Below are 21375 nucleotides of genomic sequence, written 5' to 3'. Positions count from 1 at the left end.
ATTAGCACTATTTATATTAGTATATTAGCATATATCCAGGCATTCCTGAATTCATACTACTTGAGTTTATAAAAACATTGAAAATCTGTGACACCCTGTGAGTGCCTGATCTAGTCCTTATTTAGTGGCATTGGTGGCTTGTGGTTTTTCATTATGTGATGTTATAAATTACCACACTAGTAAAAATATTTTGTAAAATTCTCATAGTAATTTTTCTGGATAGTCTCTGCCTATGTGAATGTATTTAGTCTCAGCATCAAAAGGCAGTCTGAATTGAAATACTGTAGATTTTTAACCCTCCCCTGTGGTTGGAATAACACCCCACTGAGGCTATAGTTCTTGGTATCTGCAGGAACAGCTGCAGTGCTGGAAACTTCAAAAAGCAGTAGAACACTGGATCAGGTAATACCTTCAGATCCTCATGCACTATTGTGCTTTATCCCAGCCTTTTACAGATTTAAGCTGTTTTAAAGGGCAGGGTTTTAAAGAACATGCTAGACATGTGCCTTGTTTCCTCCAGCTATAAAAATAAAAATCTCTTTTGTGCATTTCATAACTTATCAGAAAAAATCCATAGGTTGATTGTTTGGGTTTTTTTAGATCTCTCCATTCTGTATTGATTTTATTACTTGTGAAACACTCTTGGTTTTTAATATTTTCAGTGTAAATTTTACTCTAGCAGCCTCAACTGCCTAAAATCTGTTCTAAATCTATTTTGCTTTTCTTTCGCATGAGAAAAAAACAGAAATATTTGAAATAAGCTCTATAAATTCTGTAATGTGCATATGTATTCACACACATTAAGCTATCACTACCTTCACTGCAGTAGATGGAAGAGAGGACAAGAGACCATGTGCCTGTTATTAAGCATTTAACTTACATGGGACTGTTCCTAAAAATCAGCATCCATGCAGGCTGACATGGATGCACACATGGCCTGCATTGTCCTGAGAGGTCAACAGCAGGAATGGTAATATGGTGCTTAGTGGAGGCAGGTCCCCTTGCAGAGTGGCACACAGAAAAGTGGGACAACACAAGGGATGTGCCCTTCTGAGTGGGAAGAAGCCAACAACAACAACAACAAAAAAAAAAAAAAAACACAAAAAAAAAAAGCTGTAAACCTGCAACAAAAAAAGTCCATGACCAAGGTCAGCCTTGGAAGTCTGTATTAAGCACCTTCTTGTGCAGGCAAGGGCAAGGCTATATCTTTTCCATTGAAGGGCATCTACAGCAGTTTTTCCTGAGCTGGACAGAGTGGTCATGGCCCTTTTTGCTTTTAACTACCCTGGAATGAGCTATAAACTACTCCAAAGAGAGCTAACAACCACATCTCTTGTAAAAGGTGGGATTCATGAAAGGGAAATTTATAGCCATGGTACCTGTTGTAAGTGCTCTTTATACACCTTATTCACAGCTTTTACTTTAAAAAAAAAAAAAAAAATCAAAAATCTACCAAAAATCATGGGAGTAAGATCCAGAAAAAAAAGTTTTCCATTTTTTTAGCTAAGTTCCGATCCCACTCTGCTGAAGAGCTAGATCATGCCTACATGCAGGTTTCTGGCCCCTACCATTTACACTGGCCAAAGCAGACTGCTATGCTTAGACACCACAGCAATTTTTTTTATCAGAAATGGAAAAACACATTGATTTTTAGATTTCCTTGAGAGGTTACATGGTGTGTATGTTACCTGAATCATTCTCTGAAACTTGTGAGCAGCAGGCTTCTAAGCTGAGCCTTAGGCAGGGATTGAGGCGTCTGAATTTCTGCTTTACCCCAGACCAGGAGTGCACTTCTGAAGTGACTCTCCCCCCACCCCCACTTACTGCAATTTGGCTAATATTGCGGAGCAGTCCTGGAGTGCGTGAACCAGGTTCCTTCTCGGTGTTGCAAACCTGGATTACATACTCCAGGACGACAGGTAAGGCTCTGCAACTGCTCCTAGGCATTCAGGCCTTGAAGACCTAGTGTAAATCAGAGTTCAAAGAAATACCATCGTTGTGCAATGCCTTTTAGAGAAGTAGAGGGTGAATCGAATGTTCTGTGAAATAGAACGAGTCCAAAACTAGAGTAACCGCTAGAGGGAGCCTCTAAATCATCGTATCGTAGTATCAAACCTCTACGAACGAGCCTTCAACTCTAGATAGCGAAGTGCTTTAAAAGGGTCAGTGAGTGCTACTTCCTCCAGCACTCGGTTTAAAGAAAAAGACAGTAAAAGACAAGAGTATGCAAGGCTTCTGCAAAATTCTACGTTCATTCTATATTCTGAGCAAATACAGACTTTCTAAAGATTTCCCCACAGAAAATAAGTAGTACCACTTAGTGCGGTGGCTGGAAACAGAATTAGCTTTGCCTAGACCTTTTAAAAATGCCATCTTTAAGTGGCACCGGTAAGAGGGCATTCACCTTTCCCTCCTTCAAAGATCAAACATCAAAAGAATCACAAGTTATCACTGTGAGAAGAAAGTCTTTAGACCACAAGCAATAACCCTCCATCCTTTATCTTCATCACACCATAGATATGCCCAGACAGTAATTCCCAGCAGCCAGATTTCAGCGTGATCTGCTCTGGCTCGCTCTGTGTCAGAAGGCTATGTGAAAAACAATGAAGACGTGCTCCTGCAGACGTGCATTCACTTTCCTGCTGTTCTCTGAATTTAGTAAATAACACAGCAGCTATAGTTTGTGGTTCTCTGTTACAAACACTACAGAGCTGGCAAAAAGTGCTGGAAAAACACAAGGAGAATATAAGAGCTGTGGAAGAGACCCCAGCTGCAGAAGGGGCTCTTCCAGTCAGCAGGGCCCAGCTGGGACTGATTGCAACCTGGAGAGAGAAACCCAGCACTTCAGAAGGTGCTTTCTTTTTAGCAAATACACAGCAGCAGAGGGCATCAGACAACAAGAAATCCTATTTATATGAGTGACTCTGAAGCACTAAAGGCACAGTGAAGGGGAATGGGAACTGGAAAGGTACAAATTGAGCTGTTATAATATGAGTGGTGATAGGGAAGCAGGCACAGAAAAAAGGAAAACCAGACACATCACTTCTTTGTGCGCTGGCTGGAAGTACTCCAGCATGGAAGTATTGACGTGGGAGAGAGCAGGGCAGGGATCACTTGTGGTGCTGTAACTTGCCTTGGAGGTGTTCCACTAGCAAACCAACCTGAGTGCTGCAATTGGTGATGAACCACCAACTCATAACTACATCTCCCTTCTCTCGTAAGATATGAAAACACTCTTCTTTTTCTTTTTCTTTTTTTTTTTTTAATAATGAAACAAGAAAATTCTCTGTCAGGAAACCAAGATTCCTGTTTGGTAGCATCTCATGCTGTCCCATAACACTTGGTACAACAGGACTCAAACATGAAAAATCAAGAAAGCGAGCATTAGCCAGCATGTAACCTTAATTTGTCCCTTCGAGTGATGACAAGAAAACAGGCAGCACTCAGAAGTGAAGCCGAATGACTCACCTCCTGAAAAAGCAAATTCAGGTCTCTTGCCAGCATTTCCTCCCCACGCCCTAAAACTGTTTCTCACTGTGTGTGCAGAGATGACCTTATCATCACTGCAGGCACTTGGGATGCTGGTAAAGTGAAGATATCTGCTCGATTTTTATTTCTACAGACAAAGAATTGCTGCTTCGTAAGTACAGTGATTTTCTGTTTTTCTTGGTGGAAACAAGGAGGGGGTTATGGAGAACTGTTATTTATAGTGCCTTTCATGGGAGTGTCTCAGACTTGGAGGAGGTCCTTTCCTTCCCTTCAGAAATGGTGGTTGGGAAGAAAACATTTTAGCTACCTCTGTGGTGTTCCCCAACCCTCACGTACAGTATGAATGTCACCATTGTGCAAACAGCGGTGGGATGTACAGCTTAAGGGACTCCAGAGTAAGTTGGACCATCCAGCTGCTTGCAAGCTCTGGTATTACACAGCTTTCCTGTGGCAAAGCACGCATGAGCAGCTAGGGCAGATTTAAGGACTGCTTTCAGAAACAGATGTTAGACACTGCGCTGTAGCAGCAGTCGTGCTGAAAAATTTGGAGTGGTTTTAAGTCAACTAAAACTAAGCTCACGCTCCAGTCTATCAGCTGCCTGCTTTGAGCATAACTTTACCAGGTACTGTATTCCTCCCTTACTATGTTGGGAAACGCATGGGAAAGTTTTAACGGGCATTTGGAAAATTTATTTTGCTTCTCTAGATAAAAATATCTTGAGGAAGTTTTTAAAAGGCATTTTCCTTTACAACAACAGTATTCTCACACAAGCGTGCATATAAAGTGAGAGCTGCGGGCAACATTTTATCATGTCTGGCTTTTATTTTATCTATATCAAGTCTACAAAATAGGAATTTTAAAAGATTTTCTCCTAGACTGAACAGTACCAAATTGAATGGAATTACCGGTAAGACTTTTCACTGAGTGTTGCCAGACTGACACCACAAATATGTACTGACTCAGTACAAATATGTACTGAGTGCATCTAAAAATATGAGTATTTACTCTTATGCAAACTGGCTTGAATTGGGATTTCAGTATCGTGTAGGTATTTTGATAGAAAAGTAAAGACGGATTAAAAAACAGTTCCATCAGTAGAGGAAAAAAGTAAAATATGAAAGATATGCAAGCTATATCTGCATAGATTATTAAAATGGATGAAGAAAGGGATAAAATCTAAACTCCTTTGCGGGGATTAAATAATGGCAGAGGGAGGAAAGAGTTTTACTTTAAGCCAAATTCAGTTCAGATGGCAAAGGGGACTGTCTGCTTGCAGTTTGGCTTAAGTGCCCCTTAAGCAAAAGTGGTCACAAAGAGGTCCCCAGAAAGGCATCCTACCAGCTGCTTGTGGCTGAACCTGGTGGGTGCTTGCTGCTGCCCCAGCTGCCAGGGACCAAGCAAGGAGTTACACTGCCCTGTGGGGACCTGGGCTCCCCCCAGCTTCTCAGGGAGGGGAGGAACAGAGTAGGCTGCTTTCATTGTCCCTCTTGCTCCCACCAGAGCTGCTAGTTCCTCTGACTGGTCTCCCACCACCTTTCACTAAGGAAATGTCTTGACAGGGATAGTATCAGTCAGCGCGGTAACTATTTTCCATATATCACCTGCCAATTCACAGGCAGCTTCTGAGGAAGCTCAGCCTTGAACTCCAGGCTGTGCCTTGAATCAATGTGTCTTTGCTGTGAAGTACAGGCAGTTAGTAACAACCAATTACACAATTAAATCTGAATATTTCCAACTCCCTTTCATTTCAACTGTTTTGGAGGCACACAGTATGTATAAATAAAAGACGGCTGAGGTATCCCCCAGTGTCTTTCCTATACCTACTCGGGATGCAGAAAAGGCACAAATCGAAATGCAGGAAACTGTCTGTAGATAGCGATGCTGCATCAGCATTGGTGCTTGTAAATAAGTGTTTAGAGTGTTTGGATGACAATTTTCTAAGCCTAGGAATTTAAATTCTCCCATTGAGGCTTACAGTGTTGATGAATAAAATGTAAGAGCTATAGATGTTAACTAAGCTGCTAAATACTATCATTTCTGGAAAACAAAATGTGAAACAAGCGTAATTTTAAAAATTCAGATGCTTTGGATAGCTCAAGCAGATATGGGATAGATTTGAAAGGAGTCTATTTAAAAGCCTTTGAACCAAGGTCATTTGGCCCTTACTTCAAAGCCTGCAACAGTCTGTCTTGTCCTGGCAGTGGAAGAGAAAGCCCCTGAGGAATCTTTGCAGAAAACTGTGCAGGGAGGGGGAAAATAACACCATACCCCGAGATCTGACACACACAAAGACTGGAAAGGCTCAGCTCAGAGTCAAACCGCAACAGGTCACAAATTCAGTGTCTTCTAAGAAAATGTCATTGTTGGAAGAGGATGACTAGAATTTCTGTAAATAAAGAGATCTCTTACCAGCCTGAAAGGAAATTTGGCACATTATGTGAAGAAGCAGCAGGCTACTACTGTCTCTGCGATTACAGAAAAATAAATTATATTGAAGACTGGATTTTAAAATCTCTTCTCTTCCTTTCTGAATAATAAGCATTTTTCATACAGCTGAGTCATGTAAGAAAAGAGAATTATTTTACTATTTTAAAATAAACTTCTCTACACAAAAAAAAAGAAAAATTTCTTTAAGTGACACTAGCAATAAAAATAACATTAATGCCTTTATTCTTCTTCATGAATGAGATGCACTGAAGTAAATAAAACAGAGAATGCTGACAGGCTTTAAGTTTTTATCTATTTTTATTGCAGTGATTACTAGGAAGATGCAAACATGACTAGGCTCTCACTCTTGGTTGTGCAGATTCTGAACACTCCAAATGCAGAAATGATATGGCAGCTAATATCTTATTGGTAAGAAAAGTTCATGAATTAGTATTATTTCATACTTAGATCTAAAGTGAGATGTTTAATAATGACATAATACTGTATTATAAAAGAGTAGCATTGTTTATACGTAAAGTGTATTCACAATGTGATTTTTTTTGGTTTGTTTTTTTTGTTCTTAAGTTTTTCACAACACAAAGGTTCCAGTCTGGGTGAGAAGGATTTCAGAGGAAGTTGATCTCATTCTCAATTTGTCAGACCAACTTCTAAAAAACATTCCAAGCTAGTAAAGCAAAATCACTTATATGTCACCTGCCACATGTAAATTCCCAAGTAATGAACAAATCTGATTGGAAACAATCAGAAAAGAAGATTTTAAAGTTGCGGTCCTGACATTTTCCTTTTCATGACATCTGTTTGGGTCAATGATCAAAACTTAACACACCCTCTACATCTGGGCAGAGAGTGACCTGTTGTGCAGCCGAGCTCACGTGTGAGGCTCTTCAGCCTTGTGCCGTGGGAGTGAGGAATGGCCAGGTCATGGGCTTCTTTCCTTCCGTTGTCCCATAGGCGGGTTCATTACCCAGTGCACAGCACCAGTTCACACCCCAAGTCGATGTAGTCCTTATTTCTTTATTCTAGTTTGTGCTAGGTAGGGAGCTAGGTGGCAACCCCCAAATGCCTAGCTCCTCCATTTTCAAAATTATGCTGTTTTTACAGTCTAGCATACAAAGACATCAGCCTTCACTCGTTACAAGTTACCCAACTACTTCATTACTTAGTACTCTGTTTCACATTTGTCAAATAATTCTCTCGATTCTCATGTTAATTAGTTCCCATGCTCAGTCTCAACTTCATTTGGGTCTGAGGGATTTCTTGAGTCACTGGCCAATGAGTCGGTAGTCGGGATCTCCCCCTGCCGGAACCACCTTTCCCCTCATTTTGCGAAGCTCATTGCCCGAGCTGAGCTCCCTGTCAGCTCCTCTGTCTTGTGGAGATGCCAACTTTGTGAAGTTCCTTTTCTGAACAAAAGGATTTGTGCTTAGCAGGACCTACGAAGTGCTTGTAACCTGAATTAACCCTTAACAACTCCTTTGCTCTAGTTGTCTTAAAGTCAAACTGCTAACAATACATTCAATTTTATTAATCATTTCATACGACTTCTTCTGTGTTTCAGGACATCACTGGTCACACCCCTGATTTTTGGTCTGCTTCTGCAGCCACCACTTACAGAGCTTTCCATCACACAGCCAAACATTGTCCTGTTGATGGCTGATGATCTCGGCATAGGGGATGTAGGTTGCTATGGGAATGATACTATCAGGTAAGAAAACTAAGCATAAAAGTGAACAGAGCTGGTGTGTTACTTAATGTAAGACTACAATCTTTGCCCATCATCAGCTATTCAAGTTGTCTTTAATTTCGTTTCCTGGAGAAATGGAAAGATTTCACAAGGATGCCATTAATGGTAAATGTAAAGCACTACCAGGATTATATCACAGCCTAGAGGGCGTTCACAGGGCTCTAGCTCTGCTATGTGGAGTTGCTTTACTGTGTGAATATGTCAACTGTCAACTGTTCTTGTGTATTCCTTAATTGTCCAACGCTGAGAAACAGCTAAGCTCTTGCACATGCCTGAAGATAGAAGTGTTGTCCCCTCTTTCAACATATCAGGCCTCATCATTTCATTTAACTCTGTTTTGCCATTACCTCCCAGTCTCACGGCAAAATAATGTATAAATCACTGCAACAAGCTGTGTTACTTGGAAATACTTCTCTTTTCAGACCCAAGGACATAGAACTTGTCTTCTCTTTGAAAATCATGCCATGGTGTTGCCTGCTGGCTTCCTACCAGCCTATCACCTATTTGAACAAAACCAAATTCAGTATGATCACTCCCTTCACCCAGCGAAGTTCTCAGAATCTCAACCAGATTGGCATGGGTAAATTTCTGATAGGCAGCTGATGATCATAGGTAGCTGATGGGGCTCTGCATGGTGGGCCTCTACTTCAGCATAGCATCATCTCCAAGGCATGAGTTCTCTTTCCAAAAACAGTGGGGCACGTTTCTGCAAGGCCCTTCACAGGACTTGGGAAACAAGAAGGAATGAGTGGCTTAAGATTTTTACAAGTAGCAATTGTTAATAAAGAAGGGGGGGGGGGGAGGAAATATTCCTGGCCATCTTCAAATAGAATAAACTTTCCAGAATAAAGGTAAATGTATTATTCCTCAACCTTGTTCCCTTAAAGACTCTCTGAATGAAATATGACAGTGTTGGTTGCATTTTTAGGACACCAAACATCGATGGCCTGGCAAAGGAAGGTGTGAAACTGACCCAACACATCGCTGCAGCTCCACTTTGCACCCCCAGCAGAGCAGCTTTCCTCACTGGCAGATATCCTCTCCGATCAGGTTTGCCTTGAAAAACCAAGCAGCCTTTAAAGATTGCTTTATTGCTGAAGGGAACAATGTTATACAACAGGCACAAAAGAAATGAGGCTGTGCAAACAGGGGGAGTGCCACTGACTTGTCACCTCTTATTGAGGCACAAAAAGATGTGCCAGCTAGGCCTAGTACCTTTGAGGTGGCATCTATATTTATGGGGTGCAATGAACTGACCTGAAGGGAAGCAGAGCAAAGAACCAGCTCTGCAGAGCACCTTGTGCCCCCTCCAGCTCACAACTTTGGTTGCCTTTTGGTGCTCTATTGCACAGATTGCAGTCAGAATGGAGTTAATACAAACTGTTACATTCAAAAAAGTCATTACACAGAACATGAAAAACAACACATTTCTAAAGCACTAGTTACAATATTTTCTGTCATGGGTGACTCCTCATCAGATACCAGAAACAGCTCAGCCCTGCAGGCAGAAGAGTGGATCTATGCAAATGTGTGTCCATTGCCTCCATTCGAGGTGCAGAACAAGTCGTTTACAGTACAGCTTTGTTACCTATGTGTCAGAATTCATCCACCCTATGAAATAACAGTTTGGCAGCTATATTATTTTTCCCAGTTTTTTTTTGAAGAAAAAATACTATCCGATCAAACTGCATCCCTGATATTAAGAGATATGAAAAACAAATAACTCTACATGTTTCTAACAGCAACTCTCTAATGCTTGTCCTATTGCAAATTATATTGAGTGTCTTCATTTCCAAGGCATTTTGAAGCTGACATGTCATCCTGCTTTTATCATTTTACCACTGAGATAGATAGCTTGAAAATACACATGAGCTTTTCCAGACTCTCTCCCACTATAACAGGGCCAGAGATGTTCAGTATTTGCATGACAGATTGTACTTCACATAACATTGTATTATGGGTTTATGCCAGCATATAATGCTAAATAACAGGGTGTAACCCTGAAGGTGAGAAGACTGTGGTGCTAGATAGCTACTCTGTGGGTTTCAGAAGTCGGACACCAGCCATGCCACTGTGCTGGGAAATCTTGAGTTCCCCAGGCAGTCTTATGCAAGCTGGAATTTGAGGCTGACAGAAGGCTGAAGTCTCCCTACCCTCCTCCCTGCCTCACAGTCACAAGAAGTAAGTACACTCCACACAGTCTGGATGCCACTGTGACATATAAACACTCCTATACAATCGTATAATAATAGATTATTATTATTATTATTAGAGAGAGAGATTATTAATAGACTAGGTATTATATAATAGACTTAACTTTTTCTTAGTCTTGTCCAGAGTCCTAGATTAATTTCCCCAAACAAACAGCATTAGGATAAACTTTTAACACCATAATATCAATGCAACCAAGAAACAAGTCTATCATTTATACTTACTAAGATTGTTTATTGCTGTGTTTTTTAGGGATGGATGCTGTAAACAACTACCGTGTTATTTTTTGGAATGGAGGCTCCGGAGGACTTCCTCCAAATGAAACCACTTTTGCCAAAATACTGCAGCAGCAAGGCTACAGCACAGGACTAATAGGTATGTGAACACTCCTGAAGATGGCCTAGAATGTGTTTCACCTGCACATCTCACTCAAATAATTTGTTTTTGTTAGCAACTACTCATACCTCAGTTGTAATAATTTTATTTCCTGATTTAAGAATATATTTTAAGAAGAAATCCTGACCAAAAAGAATCTCTTTTAAAACAATAGACATCTGGATAAAGAGAACAATATTAACTGTTGACTTGCTTCAAGCACAGCTGTGGTTGTCAAAATATATAACAGAGAATATGTTAATATTTCTTGAATACTATTCTACCAGGTATACGGTAATTATTGTAATGCGATTTCATTTAAAAAAAAAAAAACATGAGTACCATTCAAATAAGCATGACAACACTTCATACAGCTCAGAGAATATTCACAGCAAAAGGGAACAGCTGTTACTTAAAACAATATAGCCAGTTCATAATATCACAGGATTTGGCACTTCAAAAACAGAAACAAAACAATTATTTTTCTTTAATAACAGCGTGCCACTGTGGTTCACTGAGTCTTCAGTACAACCCACAAAACATTGCCTCCTTCAGCATTAATGTGAATTCCATTTTACCTTATATTTTATAGGACTTCTTTTTTCTAATACAGTTGTAATTTTTGGTCATGATCCCGTTTCAAATAATTATTTATCTTAGATATGTCACATAGTTCCACAGACTGATAAAACACAAATGTTTCTGAGCTGAATTTTCAGCTATTTGCCCTACCTCATCTGAGCATCTAAATGTCAATATCCAAAATCTGTCTGACACATAAAAATATTGGCTACACAAATAAACTGAATTTACTAGTAGAAGTGTCTGCAGGAATGGATTTGTATTCATTAAGCAAAATAAATCTAAACCATACTAAATCAAGTACAATACTAAATCAAGCCCTCTAAGCATTTTAAGTTCTATATTACCGAATCTTCTTCTCCTAATAGTTTTGTGGTGATATTATTTCAGTTGTTTTAAATAGCTCATAAAAAAGTCCATGTCTATTAGCCAAACACTTCAGCTTGGTTGCAGCATGTAATCACAAACGAAACGAACAGATTCTTCTCCACTTTGCCAAGGGAGTTGTCCTGCAGGGAGGTTGTGCTGCATACCTCCTAGAAGCTAGCTAGCAAACTGGGCTGGCATCTTCCCTGTGGGCATCTTAACTAAAACCGCACTATAGACACCAAAAAGCACCATTTACTTTAACTGAATTGAAAGATTCTGATTAATTGTGCCATAGGGGATGGTGGAAAACACTGGTGATAAGTGATGCAAAAAAAGCAGTAAGAACTTTATATTCAAGTCGTGAATCAAGAAATCTTACACAACATCTGCCCACATCACTGCAGCTGAATGAGAACTAAATAGTCTCACTTGAATCATTTGTGATTGTTTTGCTCTAAGCACAACCAGTTTAGTTGCAAAGTTAAATCCTATTAATAACCTGTAGCTTGATGTGCTAATCAGACTTATTGTTGGGAAATGCTTTGCAGGTTCTTTGTAGTCAGAAAGCCAGTGTTGTATAACATATGCCTTCAAAGATGTATTTATATTATACACTTAGTTTATCTTCTGGAGATTTGAGTCTTCTGTAGCATGTCAGAAGGCTTTATCAAGCTCAGCTGGAGATTTAGGTGCTGAAGTGCATCTGAAGTCCAAGGATACATTAGCTGCACCTGTATTTATGACCAATGCATATATCTATTGATAACAAACCTGTTTCATTCTATAGCTGGCTCTAGTATGTCAAGAGGCAAACTGAGTAGAGATTTTAGCTGAAAGCAACTCATTTACCTAGAACAGAACTTTTACCCCTTCTTTATATTTATATCCACAAAGTAGCATTTTTTTGCCTCTGAAGCAGTTTGTTCTGCTTCAATTGTAATGCACAGCAGTTCTACCGAAACCTACTCAGGGCTGGCTACCAGAATTGGTAACGTAGTGAACCATTTGTTTAGGATAGTATCCTAAGTACACAATTCCTTACTCTACAATAAGAATTTGTTTCAAATTAGTGTTCAAGTAAAATTCTAAAAGCTAATTTTGATCTATAGATCTTGTATCCAAGGCCTGCATTACATCAGAGGTCATAAAATGCAATTAAACTACATCTCTCTGATGACTGGTAGATTTTGGTCGCTTGACTCAGATATTCACAAGCCTCAGAGTTTGAGCCAAATGAACCAACTTGTTACATCTCTGTGTAAGTGCCTAACCAGTCTGTTTGAACAGACTGGAGGGGAAGCAAAAGTGTGATTTTGATGTGCCATTCATCGTAATAGTGGACATATGTCCATAGTAAAGATTAAATTGTATTGCAAAAGGTCAGGGTATGTTCCTTTATATATATAAAGACTTCAGTATTTAAAAGAAGGCTTAAACTTCTTAAAATGTGATTAAATACAAATAAATGGCAAAAATATTTATTAAAAAAAGCCTTTTGTTCTCATCCAGTATATGGAGTTATTATTTTCAGCAGAGTTACTTACATATGTACAGCTTCACGAGAAATCTGATCTCCTGAGCTCAAGTTCTGGATCTGCTGGTTTGTCTGGCAAACCCACTGCTGAGCTGCCAGTTATTCGACTACTCTGTCCATAGCTTCCCTTATCAGTCTGGCACCAACACGTCTCTGAGTGTTGCCGTAGTCCTGACATGAAGCCATTCAAAACATTCCAGAAGAAAGTCTGCATAACCTTGAAGGTAAACAATAGAGCAATGTTATTTTGCTCTGTGCTTACAAAAGGACTTCCTCCTTTTCTCTACCTGACAGGTCTCCACGAAAGCTGTACATTTTTGCTCGGTTCTGAGAATCTGAATTTTTCTTGGTTTCTAGTTTCCTAGTTTCTAGTGTCCAGGTTTTTACATTTGATCAAAACTGCAGGGCGTGAATGTGTGTACAGAGCACCAATAACTCTGTCAATAATTTATAACTTGTAGAGGTTTACCTTCAACAATTATAAGATATATCCCATTATATTACTACATACTCAGTACATATGTGTAGGATGAAGAAGTTCTCACAAGCAGGGGGAAAAAGCAACCATTTTTTTAGAAATGTTTTGTATGAGGAAAAGCCTCTTATTAAATATTATCTCTTTACATTTTAATAATCTGTACTTTCAGGGAAGTGGCATCAAGGTGTTAACTGCGAATCCCGCAATGACCATTGTCATCACCCTTTAAACCATGGCTTTGACTATTTTTATGGGATGCCTTTTACGCTAATAAGTGACTGCCAACCAACGGAAACACCAGAGATGGACAGAGCTTTTAGAAGGAAACTCTGGCTTTCCACTCAGGTGGTTGGCCTCATTACACTCACCGCTGCCCTGGGAAGACTGACCGGCTTGATTTCAGTCCACTGGAAAATACTGACATGCCTTGCTGGGTTTAGTCTCCTGTTCTTTGTATCCTGGTTCTCAAGTTATGGGTTTGTACGTTACTGGAACTGCATTATGATGAGAAACCACGAAGTTACTGAGCAGCCAATGGTGACAGACAGGACTACGTCCCTCATCTTGAGAGAGTCCATTTCATTTATTGAAAGGTAAAGTGCATTTCCCTTGATCACAATTTTCTGGTTTTTTCATGTCTTGCAACTATTAAATGGCACTTTCCCATGTAAGGTTTTTGTAATATTACATAGGATTAGAAGTACTATTATGCCTCTTAATTATTAATACTATGAACAATTATATAATATTATTAAATAAAAAAATTAGCTGCTGCTTAAGGTTGTCCATTATTCCTAGCTTCACTAAAGCTAATAACGTTCCCACATTTCCATGGATTGGATTCAGTATTTCCAGGCTATTTGAGGAAATACGTATTTCTATCAATGACACCAACATTGCAGCTCTAAGGGATGGCAGCTGATGACAGAAATGCATGTGTAGGCTGGGGAAGGAGAATTACAGCTGTGATGTAGCCTTGCCATACAGACCGATAGGTGGGAAACAGCTGGCAGGAGATGAACCTGCTTTGTTTCAGTAGCGCAGTGGTGGTTTGCAATAGCAGAATGTGGAGCTTCAATCTGGAACTTTTCTATCGATGATTCAGGGAAAAAAAGAGGGTCATTTTATATAAGCTAAACATTATTTTATCACACAGATCCTAATCACTGGGTTTTAATACCTTGCAAAGTAAGATGTTTCTGAAGCAATTGTTGAAATGTATATACGCAAATCATAATGCCATTTGCCATTACAACTGACCTCTGTTTGAATTGAAAACCTTCCTCCATAATAATAAAGTGTTGATTTCTGTTTTTTAGAAATAAACACAAGCCATTCCTCCTCTTTCTTTCCTTTTTGCACTCCCACACCCCTCTCCTCACCACAGAGAGGTTTCTTGGGAGGAGCAGCCATGGCTTATATGGAGACAACGTGGAGGAGATGGACTGGATGGTGGGTAAGTCACCACAGCAAATAACAATGTCTCCAACTACCTAATACCTAGGTCTGAATATATAATAAAAATGCAGTTGTTATTAAAAGAACAAAGAAGATAATTAAAAACAAGAAGGAAAAAACTTCTAAGCTTTTCATGAACATTTGCCAATCTTGAATGAACACTCTTGGCTTACAGTGTTGGCATTTTATTTCCTCCAGTCTTAGACCAAATGAGTCTTTCTGTTCACTCAGGGGTTTTTTTTTGTTTAGTGTTTATGAGTTTTAATCATATCCCCTTGGCTTCTGTCAAAGAGCTCTTCTGCTCTTCTTACTAAGTAAGTGAGAATTATTTAATTTTCTGTGATATTAAAGATCAGGTAACTTCATCTTCTTATGGTCATGTCCTATCTATTTCTATGTAGGAGACATCAGAAGGTGATAAAACTGAAAAGCAAATTAATTCTAGGTGTAAACCAGCAGGCTATTTCTCTGTGCTGCGTTCAGCCAAGTATTGCTTACTTTTCAGCCCCATTCATTAATCCAGAAATGTCTGTAAATGTTAATGACTATACCCCCAGAAATTAGATTAATGTTATTTTTCAGCCTGTTTTTTGCAGGGGAAGGAGAATTATTTATAATCCAGTCATAGTGGAGGAAAAGTAACCATATTTGCATAAGGGATAAGAATCATGTACACATACAGAAAGAATTGGGTTTCAGTCCTACCTGTCAAACGCTTACACACCACAAATATAATTTAGAACACCAGAAACAGCTCAGGAATTACTTTTAAATAAAAAAGAACTACATTATTAATGTATATGATATCCAACCAGTAATTTAATGCAAATACTAACTGTGGGCTAGACAATATAAGATAAGGGTACATGACAATTTTTCTTCATTATTCATGACAGCCACCACTGATGCAGAATCTAACTTTTGGGGGCCTTGGGTTATGCTTTGTTTTCATATTTTTACAGCACATAGCACTTCTACCCTTTACAATACAGGCTTCTGGTCTGTGACTGTGGTTGTTGCACTCTTGTTATAATACCAGTAACAGAGGGGTTACAGCACATACACATTTTCTGTGCTTTTACAGACAGTGAAATCACAACTACAAATCTTGATCTTAAAAAACTCTTCTTTAAAACTAAGCAGCCCTACATACATAAGAAATTACATTGACGAATGTAATTCAAGTCAGAGACTAAAATTTATGTAGTGTAAGCAATATTTTTGCTTTTTAATACACACATATTCCTGTTTTTACAGGCCAGGTTCTAGGTGCTATTGACAAAGAAGGCTTGAAAAATACTACGCTAGTTTACTTTGCCTCTGATCATGGTGGATGGCTGGAAAGACAAGAAGGCAAAAGGCAGCTGGGTGGCTGGAATGGAATATACAGAGGTAAGAGCTGTCAGGGATGGTGACAACCCAGCAACAATGAGTAAAGTACTCAGGACACCCCTAAAGCTTAGATAAGACTGTACAATCAAGTAGTAACAGTGCTTTATCATTGAGAATCAATCAAACTAGGCATATTTAAAATTAAGACAATTCTAGCCTGTACAGGTGTTTTTTATAAGCATGAATTCTCAAACTGTCATTTCCTCATGAGACAACTGATCGCAAGTTAATTTTTGTTAAGGTTATGTAGCTTCTCATTAAATATAAGTTGCATCTTGTATCTGAACCCTTGATTTGACTACAACAGGTACATTGTAGGACTGTAAAAGAAAGAGGTTGGGAAATCACTTCATGCCTGAGACTTTATCCACCCTAAGTTCTTACTTATTAAATAGTAAAACAATAGAGGGCAGTAAGTATGTTAAGTCACTCGAGCAGTCGGATATAGTGAACATACGTTCACTGATGCTGAGGAGAAGGAACTTAGTGGTAAAAACAAAAGGGTAAGGAAGGCTCATAAAGGTAATAGCTTATGATAATGCAATAACATTTGTGTAATGTTTCTCTTTATTTTAAATTAACATATTTTTTTTCTTTTTCTTTTTCTTTTTCTTTTTCTTTTTCTTTTTCTTTTTCTTTTTCTTTTTCTTTTTCTTTTTCTTTTTCTTTTTCTTTTTCTTTTTCTTTTTCTTTTTTTTTTAATGAAAGGTGGAAAAGCTATGGGAGGCTGGGAAGGAGGAATCCGTGTCCCAGGGATATTCAGGTGGCCAGGAGTGTTACCTGCAGGTGCAGTCATAGATGAACCTACAAGCCTTATGGATATTTATCCTACAGTAGTTCATCTGGCTGGAGGGGTACTACCCCAGGACAGGTACAAACAAGTGTCTTTATTCCTCCTTCTCTCCCCAAACAATGGAAATTCTAGTTTGGAAACACATTCTAAAAGTCTGTCATTTTCTTTTTTGCTCCTGCTCCTTTTCTAGACACATAAGTGTTACCACAGCTCAGTCACCTCTTCTCTACATTTGAGATTCAGCATCTACCTGCAATCTTCTACAAGTGCCTGCCTTGTTCAGAGCTGCGAGTTCCAGCAAGAGTGTGCAGCAGGGATGCAGTCCTGTGCACCTTACCTCAGACAGTCTCTGTTTTTTCTGCTAGGGTGATTGATGGCCGGGATCTGATGCCTTTACTGCAAGGAACAGTTGAGCATTCAGAGCACGAGTTCCTCTTTCATTACTGCGGCATTCACCTACATGCTGTGCGGTGGCACCAGAAGGACAGTGAGTACAGAACTTCTTTCCCAAAAATTAGGCTCAGTCTATGGGAGGGCACATTTGTCTAACACATTTTTTTCTGGGATTGCAGCTTTCCAAGCAGTTTCAGGTGTGTGGTGGTAAAGAACTTACTAGCATTGCCTGCGTTGCATGGCACCGTTTGTTCGTGGCTTCAAGGCCTGTGGTGTCCCAGGCAGGCTACTGGAGCTCAGGATAGGTCTCACCCACTTATTTGAATGCAAGGCCTGGGGAGTCCATGCCCTTCTTGTCTCATGAAGAAGTCCTTGCCTCAGCTCTTTGTCTGTCCTTCTGCTACCTTAACAAGGAAGCAAGCCATGGGAACTCCAAATTATTTTTTAATGTCTTCATAAAAACCAAAGTGAAAAATAACTGATATTTGCTGAAAATGTTGGGGAAATTTCAAAATCATTTTATATTATTGGTTTAATTCTGTGGCACTTAAATTTAGATGAAATTACGACACTATATCAACTAGTAAGCATAGAGCTGAAGTGCAACCAGAAATGAACTTTAGAAAAACATTCACACTTCTAATGCCTTGTGATAACCACCAAGATCATTGCAAGCCTTCTTTCTTTCCTGCCAGGTGGAGCCATCTGGAAGGCTCATTATGTGACCCCCATCTTCCGTCCTCTTGGAGCTGGGGCTTGTTATGATAGAGGATTTTGCCCATGTTCTGGGGAAGGCGTGACCCATCATGACCCTCCATTGCTGTTTGATCTCTCGCGAGACCCTTCTGAAGCCAAACCTCTGTTGGCTGACACCGAGCCCCACTTTGACACTGTAATAGAGAAGATTGGAAAAGCCATAGAAGAGCATAGGAAAACACTGACTCCAGTCCCAGAGCAGCTCTCTGTGTACAATGTGGTGTGGAAGCCATGGCTGCAGCCATGCTGTGGGACATTCCCATTTTGTTGGTGTGATAAGGAAGGTGATAATAAACTTGCCAACCTATAAAGGAAAGAACCAGTTACTTCCTCAAAAGTGTTCTTAAATCAAGAGTGTTTTCTTTGGGGATGTTGATTGGTGGGTTGGTTGGTTGTTTTAATTGAGCCTCTATATGAGAATCGCTCCTATAAATGGCACAGTATTTGGTAAATGTGGCTTGAGATGGGACACTCTCAGGGAGGGATCAAGACAAAATGATCTGAAGAACATGTTTTAACTTATATCTGCTGACAACTGAATGAACAGTTCAAATGCACTGAAGCAGGCCAAGATCAGAGTGTACAAATAATGATGTAACATGTTTTGTTGTTTATGAATGTATACTTAGAAGCTTCACTTTGGTTTTTTGTTCTAAGGAATTTCTAAGTGATTCCTGAACTGAGGTCTCCCTTAATTTTGTTATCCTTACTGGTGATGCATAAGATGCCCCTATAATAATTTTTTGCAGACTACTGCTTCCAAAATAATTCAAAAACAGTTCTGACCACAGTTTTTCACAGAATCACCTTTAAAGGTAACTTCCTTCTTTCCTTGTAGCTAGCCCTTCCAGCACCAGTGATGGTGGCAGCTGATCAGTCTGGGGCTTCTAGATCAGGAGAAATTGCCTGGGTGAGGCATAAAGCTCGGAAACATGACAAGCTGGGTAACGGCTCTCTTCACTTTCTGGTAAGGGTGGGACTCCCCTGACTGGAGTCAGTCTCTTTTGACGGAGAACACAAAAGGGAAAGGATTTTCCGTTTCCAAAGTTCCCATTGCACCCAGCTCCCTAAGCAGCCCTTGCAAGGTCATAGTGGCCTTGATGGCCACAGAAGTGCCACACTGATAGCAACTTCAGTCATTTAGGCACAGGACTGCATGTTACCTTGCTGCCCATATCTCAGTCATAAACTGGTTCCTGCTAAAAAGTAATAGGACTCTTTGAAAGATGCCCAACAATAATTATGAAAACAAACAAACACTAATTTTCTATGAAAAAAAGACATGCACAATTAAGGTATTTCTTGATTCACAAGTTAACATTTTCGTTCCACCAAGCAGCTAGAGTTACTTAGATTTATCTCATTGCTGCTGTTCTTCCTTTTGCCTCAGTTCTTTCCTACTTTGTGCTGTAATAGTTGTTCCTGTTAAAGTGGCCTTGCAGGCAATGCCTTTCATTGTAGGGTATAAGATATATTTCTTCACATAAACAAATTTACACTGATATATCTGAATAAGTAGGCATCTGAAGACACTGTTTGCCCATTTGCTTTATTTCACGTTTTTACTAGGTTTCTAACTGTTATGCTAGGACCTGTTTCTATTGTTCATCTCTTTTGCTAAATGTTTGGTTTATTTTGGTTTTATTTCCTCCCTTCTTTCCCACAATTCAGCCACCAGGAAATCTGCAGGTAAACAAAGCCTTACAGCTTAAAAGAAAGTTTTATTTTGTGCTGTGACTTCAGGTATTTCACAGACGGTTATAATTCACCCAGATGTTTCATCAGTGCTATTGATGAGAAAGGCACTCAGCCTTATTGTGAAAACTTTCACCATACTGTTACAGCCTGATGGTGCACCTCGCTTTGCATTTACAGTACCAGCAATTAATCATCGGGAACCCTCAACGCGTTTTCACTGGACTGTGTTGCCACAGGGCGTGTTAAACAGCCCCACCATGTGTTAAATGTCTGCAGCAAAGCCTCAGTCCTATGCGCAAAATGTACCGGCAGGTTTTGATCTACCACTATATGGATGACATTTTAGTATCGGCATCGGCATCCTCATTGGTCACTCAGGCTGTGATGGACCTAAGATGATCATTAAGCAGCGCCGACCTCTGTACAGCAGAGGAAAAGGTCCAAACTCAAGTGCCATGGAAATATCTCTGATGGAAAATTGTTGTGACAGCTATTCTTCCTTAACCTTTACACCTTGCTACAAATGTCAGAACACTCAATGACCTGCAAAAGTTACCAGGTGCTATCAATTGGGTGCAACCATATCTGGGAATAACTACATGAGACCTGGGACTTTTTCTTACCCTGTTAAAAGGAGACTCTAATTTGTTGTCGCCATGTACACTCACCTTTGAGGCAGAAAGGCTTTGCAAACCATAACTACCAACATACAGGAGCATCAGAGTCATCATATACTAACTTTGCCTGTTTTGTTGGTTTTGATTTGTAATGCATTTCAGCCTTATGCTCTTGTTTCAATGGACACCAGGATCCACTGAGAATTTTGGAGCAGATCTTTTTGCCTCACTCTTTTTCCAAAACATTGACAACTCTTATTGACATGTTGGTGCTCCTCATTCAAAAGGATTGACATCATCTGTAGGAATTTATGGCCAGGGACCCAGCCACCATTTTATGCCTTTGGCCAAACAGGACGTTGATTTTTGAGTTAAGAAAGCCTCTCACTACAGTCTGCTTTGGCTGACTTTAGTGGAACCATTGCCTTTTCTATTCCTTGGCATAAATTGCTTCACCCTTTAACTGATTTACCCTTACAATTGAAATTGCATATTTTTCATGTACCTATCCCAAATGCCCTGACTGTTTTTATCAATGGCTCAGGGCCTTCAGGAAAAGCTGTGTTGTGTCATGGAAAAATGAGCGAGGGTACTGGGACTCAGACATCACCTTTGTTACTGGCTCTACACAAATAGTGGCATTATCTGCAGCTGTTTGTGCCTTTACATTGTTCAAACAATCTTTAAACTTATTTGCAGATTCTTTATATGTTGTAGGAATAGTGCATGTATTACAACATTCATTTTTAAAAACAGTTTCTAACCAACAGTTATTTGTTTTGTTGAAGCATCTTTTGTTCCTATTGGAACATCGCTGTCATGACTATTTTGTTTTACATGTGCAGTCACACACCTCATTGCCTGGTCCCATTGTTGAAGGCAGTAAGGTGGAGGACTTTTTTACCACAGCTGTTGTTACCCCCAGTGCTTATCAACATGCTAAGCTTTCACATGACTTATTTCACCAAAATGCTAAGGTGCTACAACGTTCGTGTCGCCTGACATGAGAACAGGACCAGGAGATTGTGAGGGGCTGT

At 39.7% G+C, this 21375-nt stretch overlaps 1 protein-coding gene across 3 annotated transcripts; it reads left to right on the top strand.

Moving 5' to 3' along the window:
- Positions 1-3508: 3508 nt before the first annotated feature.
- LOC101914123 (arylsulfatase D-like) lies at positions 3509-21111 on the top strand. Of its 3 annotated transcripts, none has more exons than XM_027791183.2 (11): positions 3509-3640; positions 6245-6346; positions 7497-7643; positions 8611-8732; positions 10146-10268; positions 13401-13824; positions 14551-14687; positions 15947-16081; positions 16790-16952; positions 17240-17361; positions 17963-21111. In XM_027791183.2, exons 2-11 carry the CDS (start codon positions 6267-6269, stop codon positions 18331-18333), a joined length of 1824 nt encoding a protein of 607 aa, XP_027646984.1. In that variant the 5' UTR covers positions 3509-3640; positions 6245-6266; the 3' UTR covers positions 18334-21111. The 3 variants fall into 3 exon arrangements, with proteins under 3 accessions (XP_027646984.1, XP_055659032.1, XP_055659031.1); XM_055803057.1 differs by lacking the exon at positions 3509-3640 and adding an exon at positions 3737-3884; XM_055803056.1 differs by lacking the exon at positions 3509-3640 and adding an exon at positions 3930-4112.
- Positions 21112-21375: the final 264 nt, after the last annotated feature.

The sequence above is a fragment of the Falco peregrinus genome, chromosome 4 (assembly GCF_023634155.1).
Source record: "Falco peregrinus isolate bFalPer1 chromosome 4, bFalPer1.pri, whole genome shotgun sequence".
Taxonomy (NCBI): domain Eukaryota; kingdom Metazoa; phylum Chordata; class Aves; order Falconiformes; family Falconidae; genus Falco; species Falco peregrinus.
Note: the sequence above shows the minus strand (reverse complement) of the source record. Positions and strands in the feature narration are given on the sequence as shown.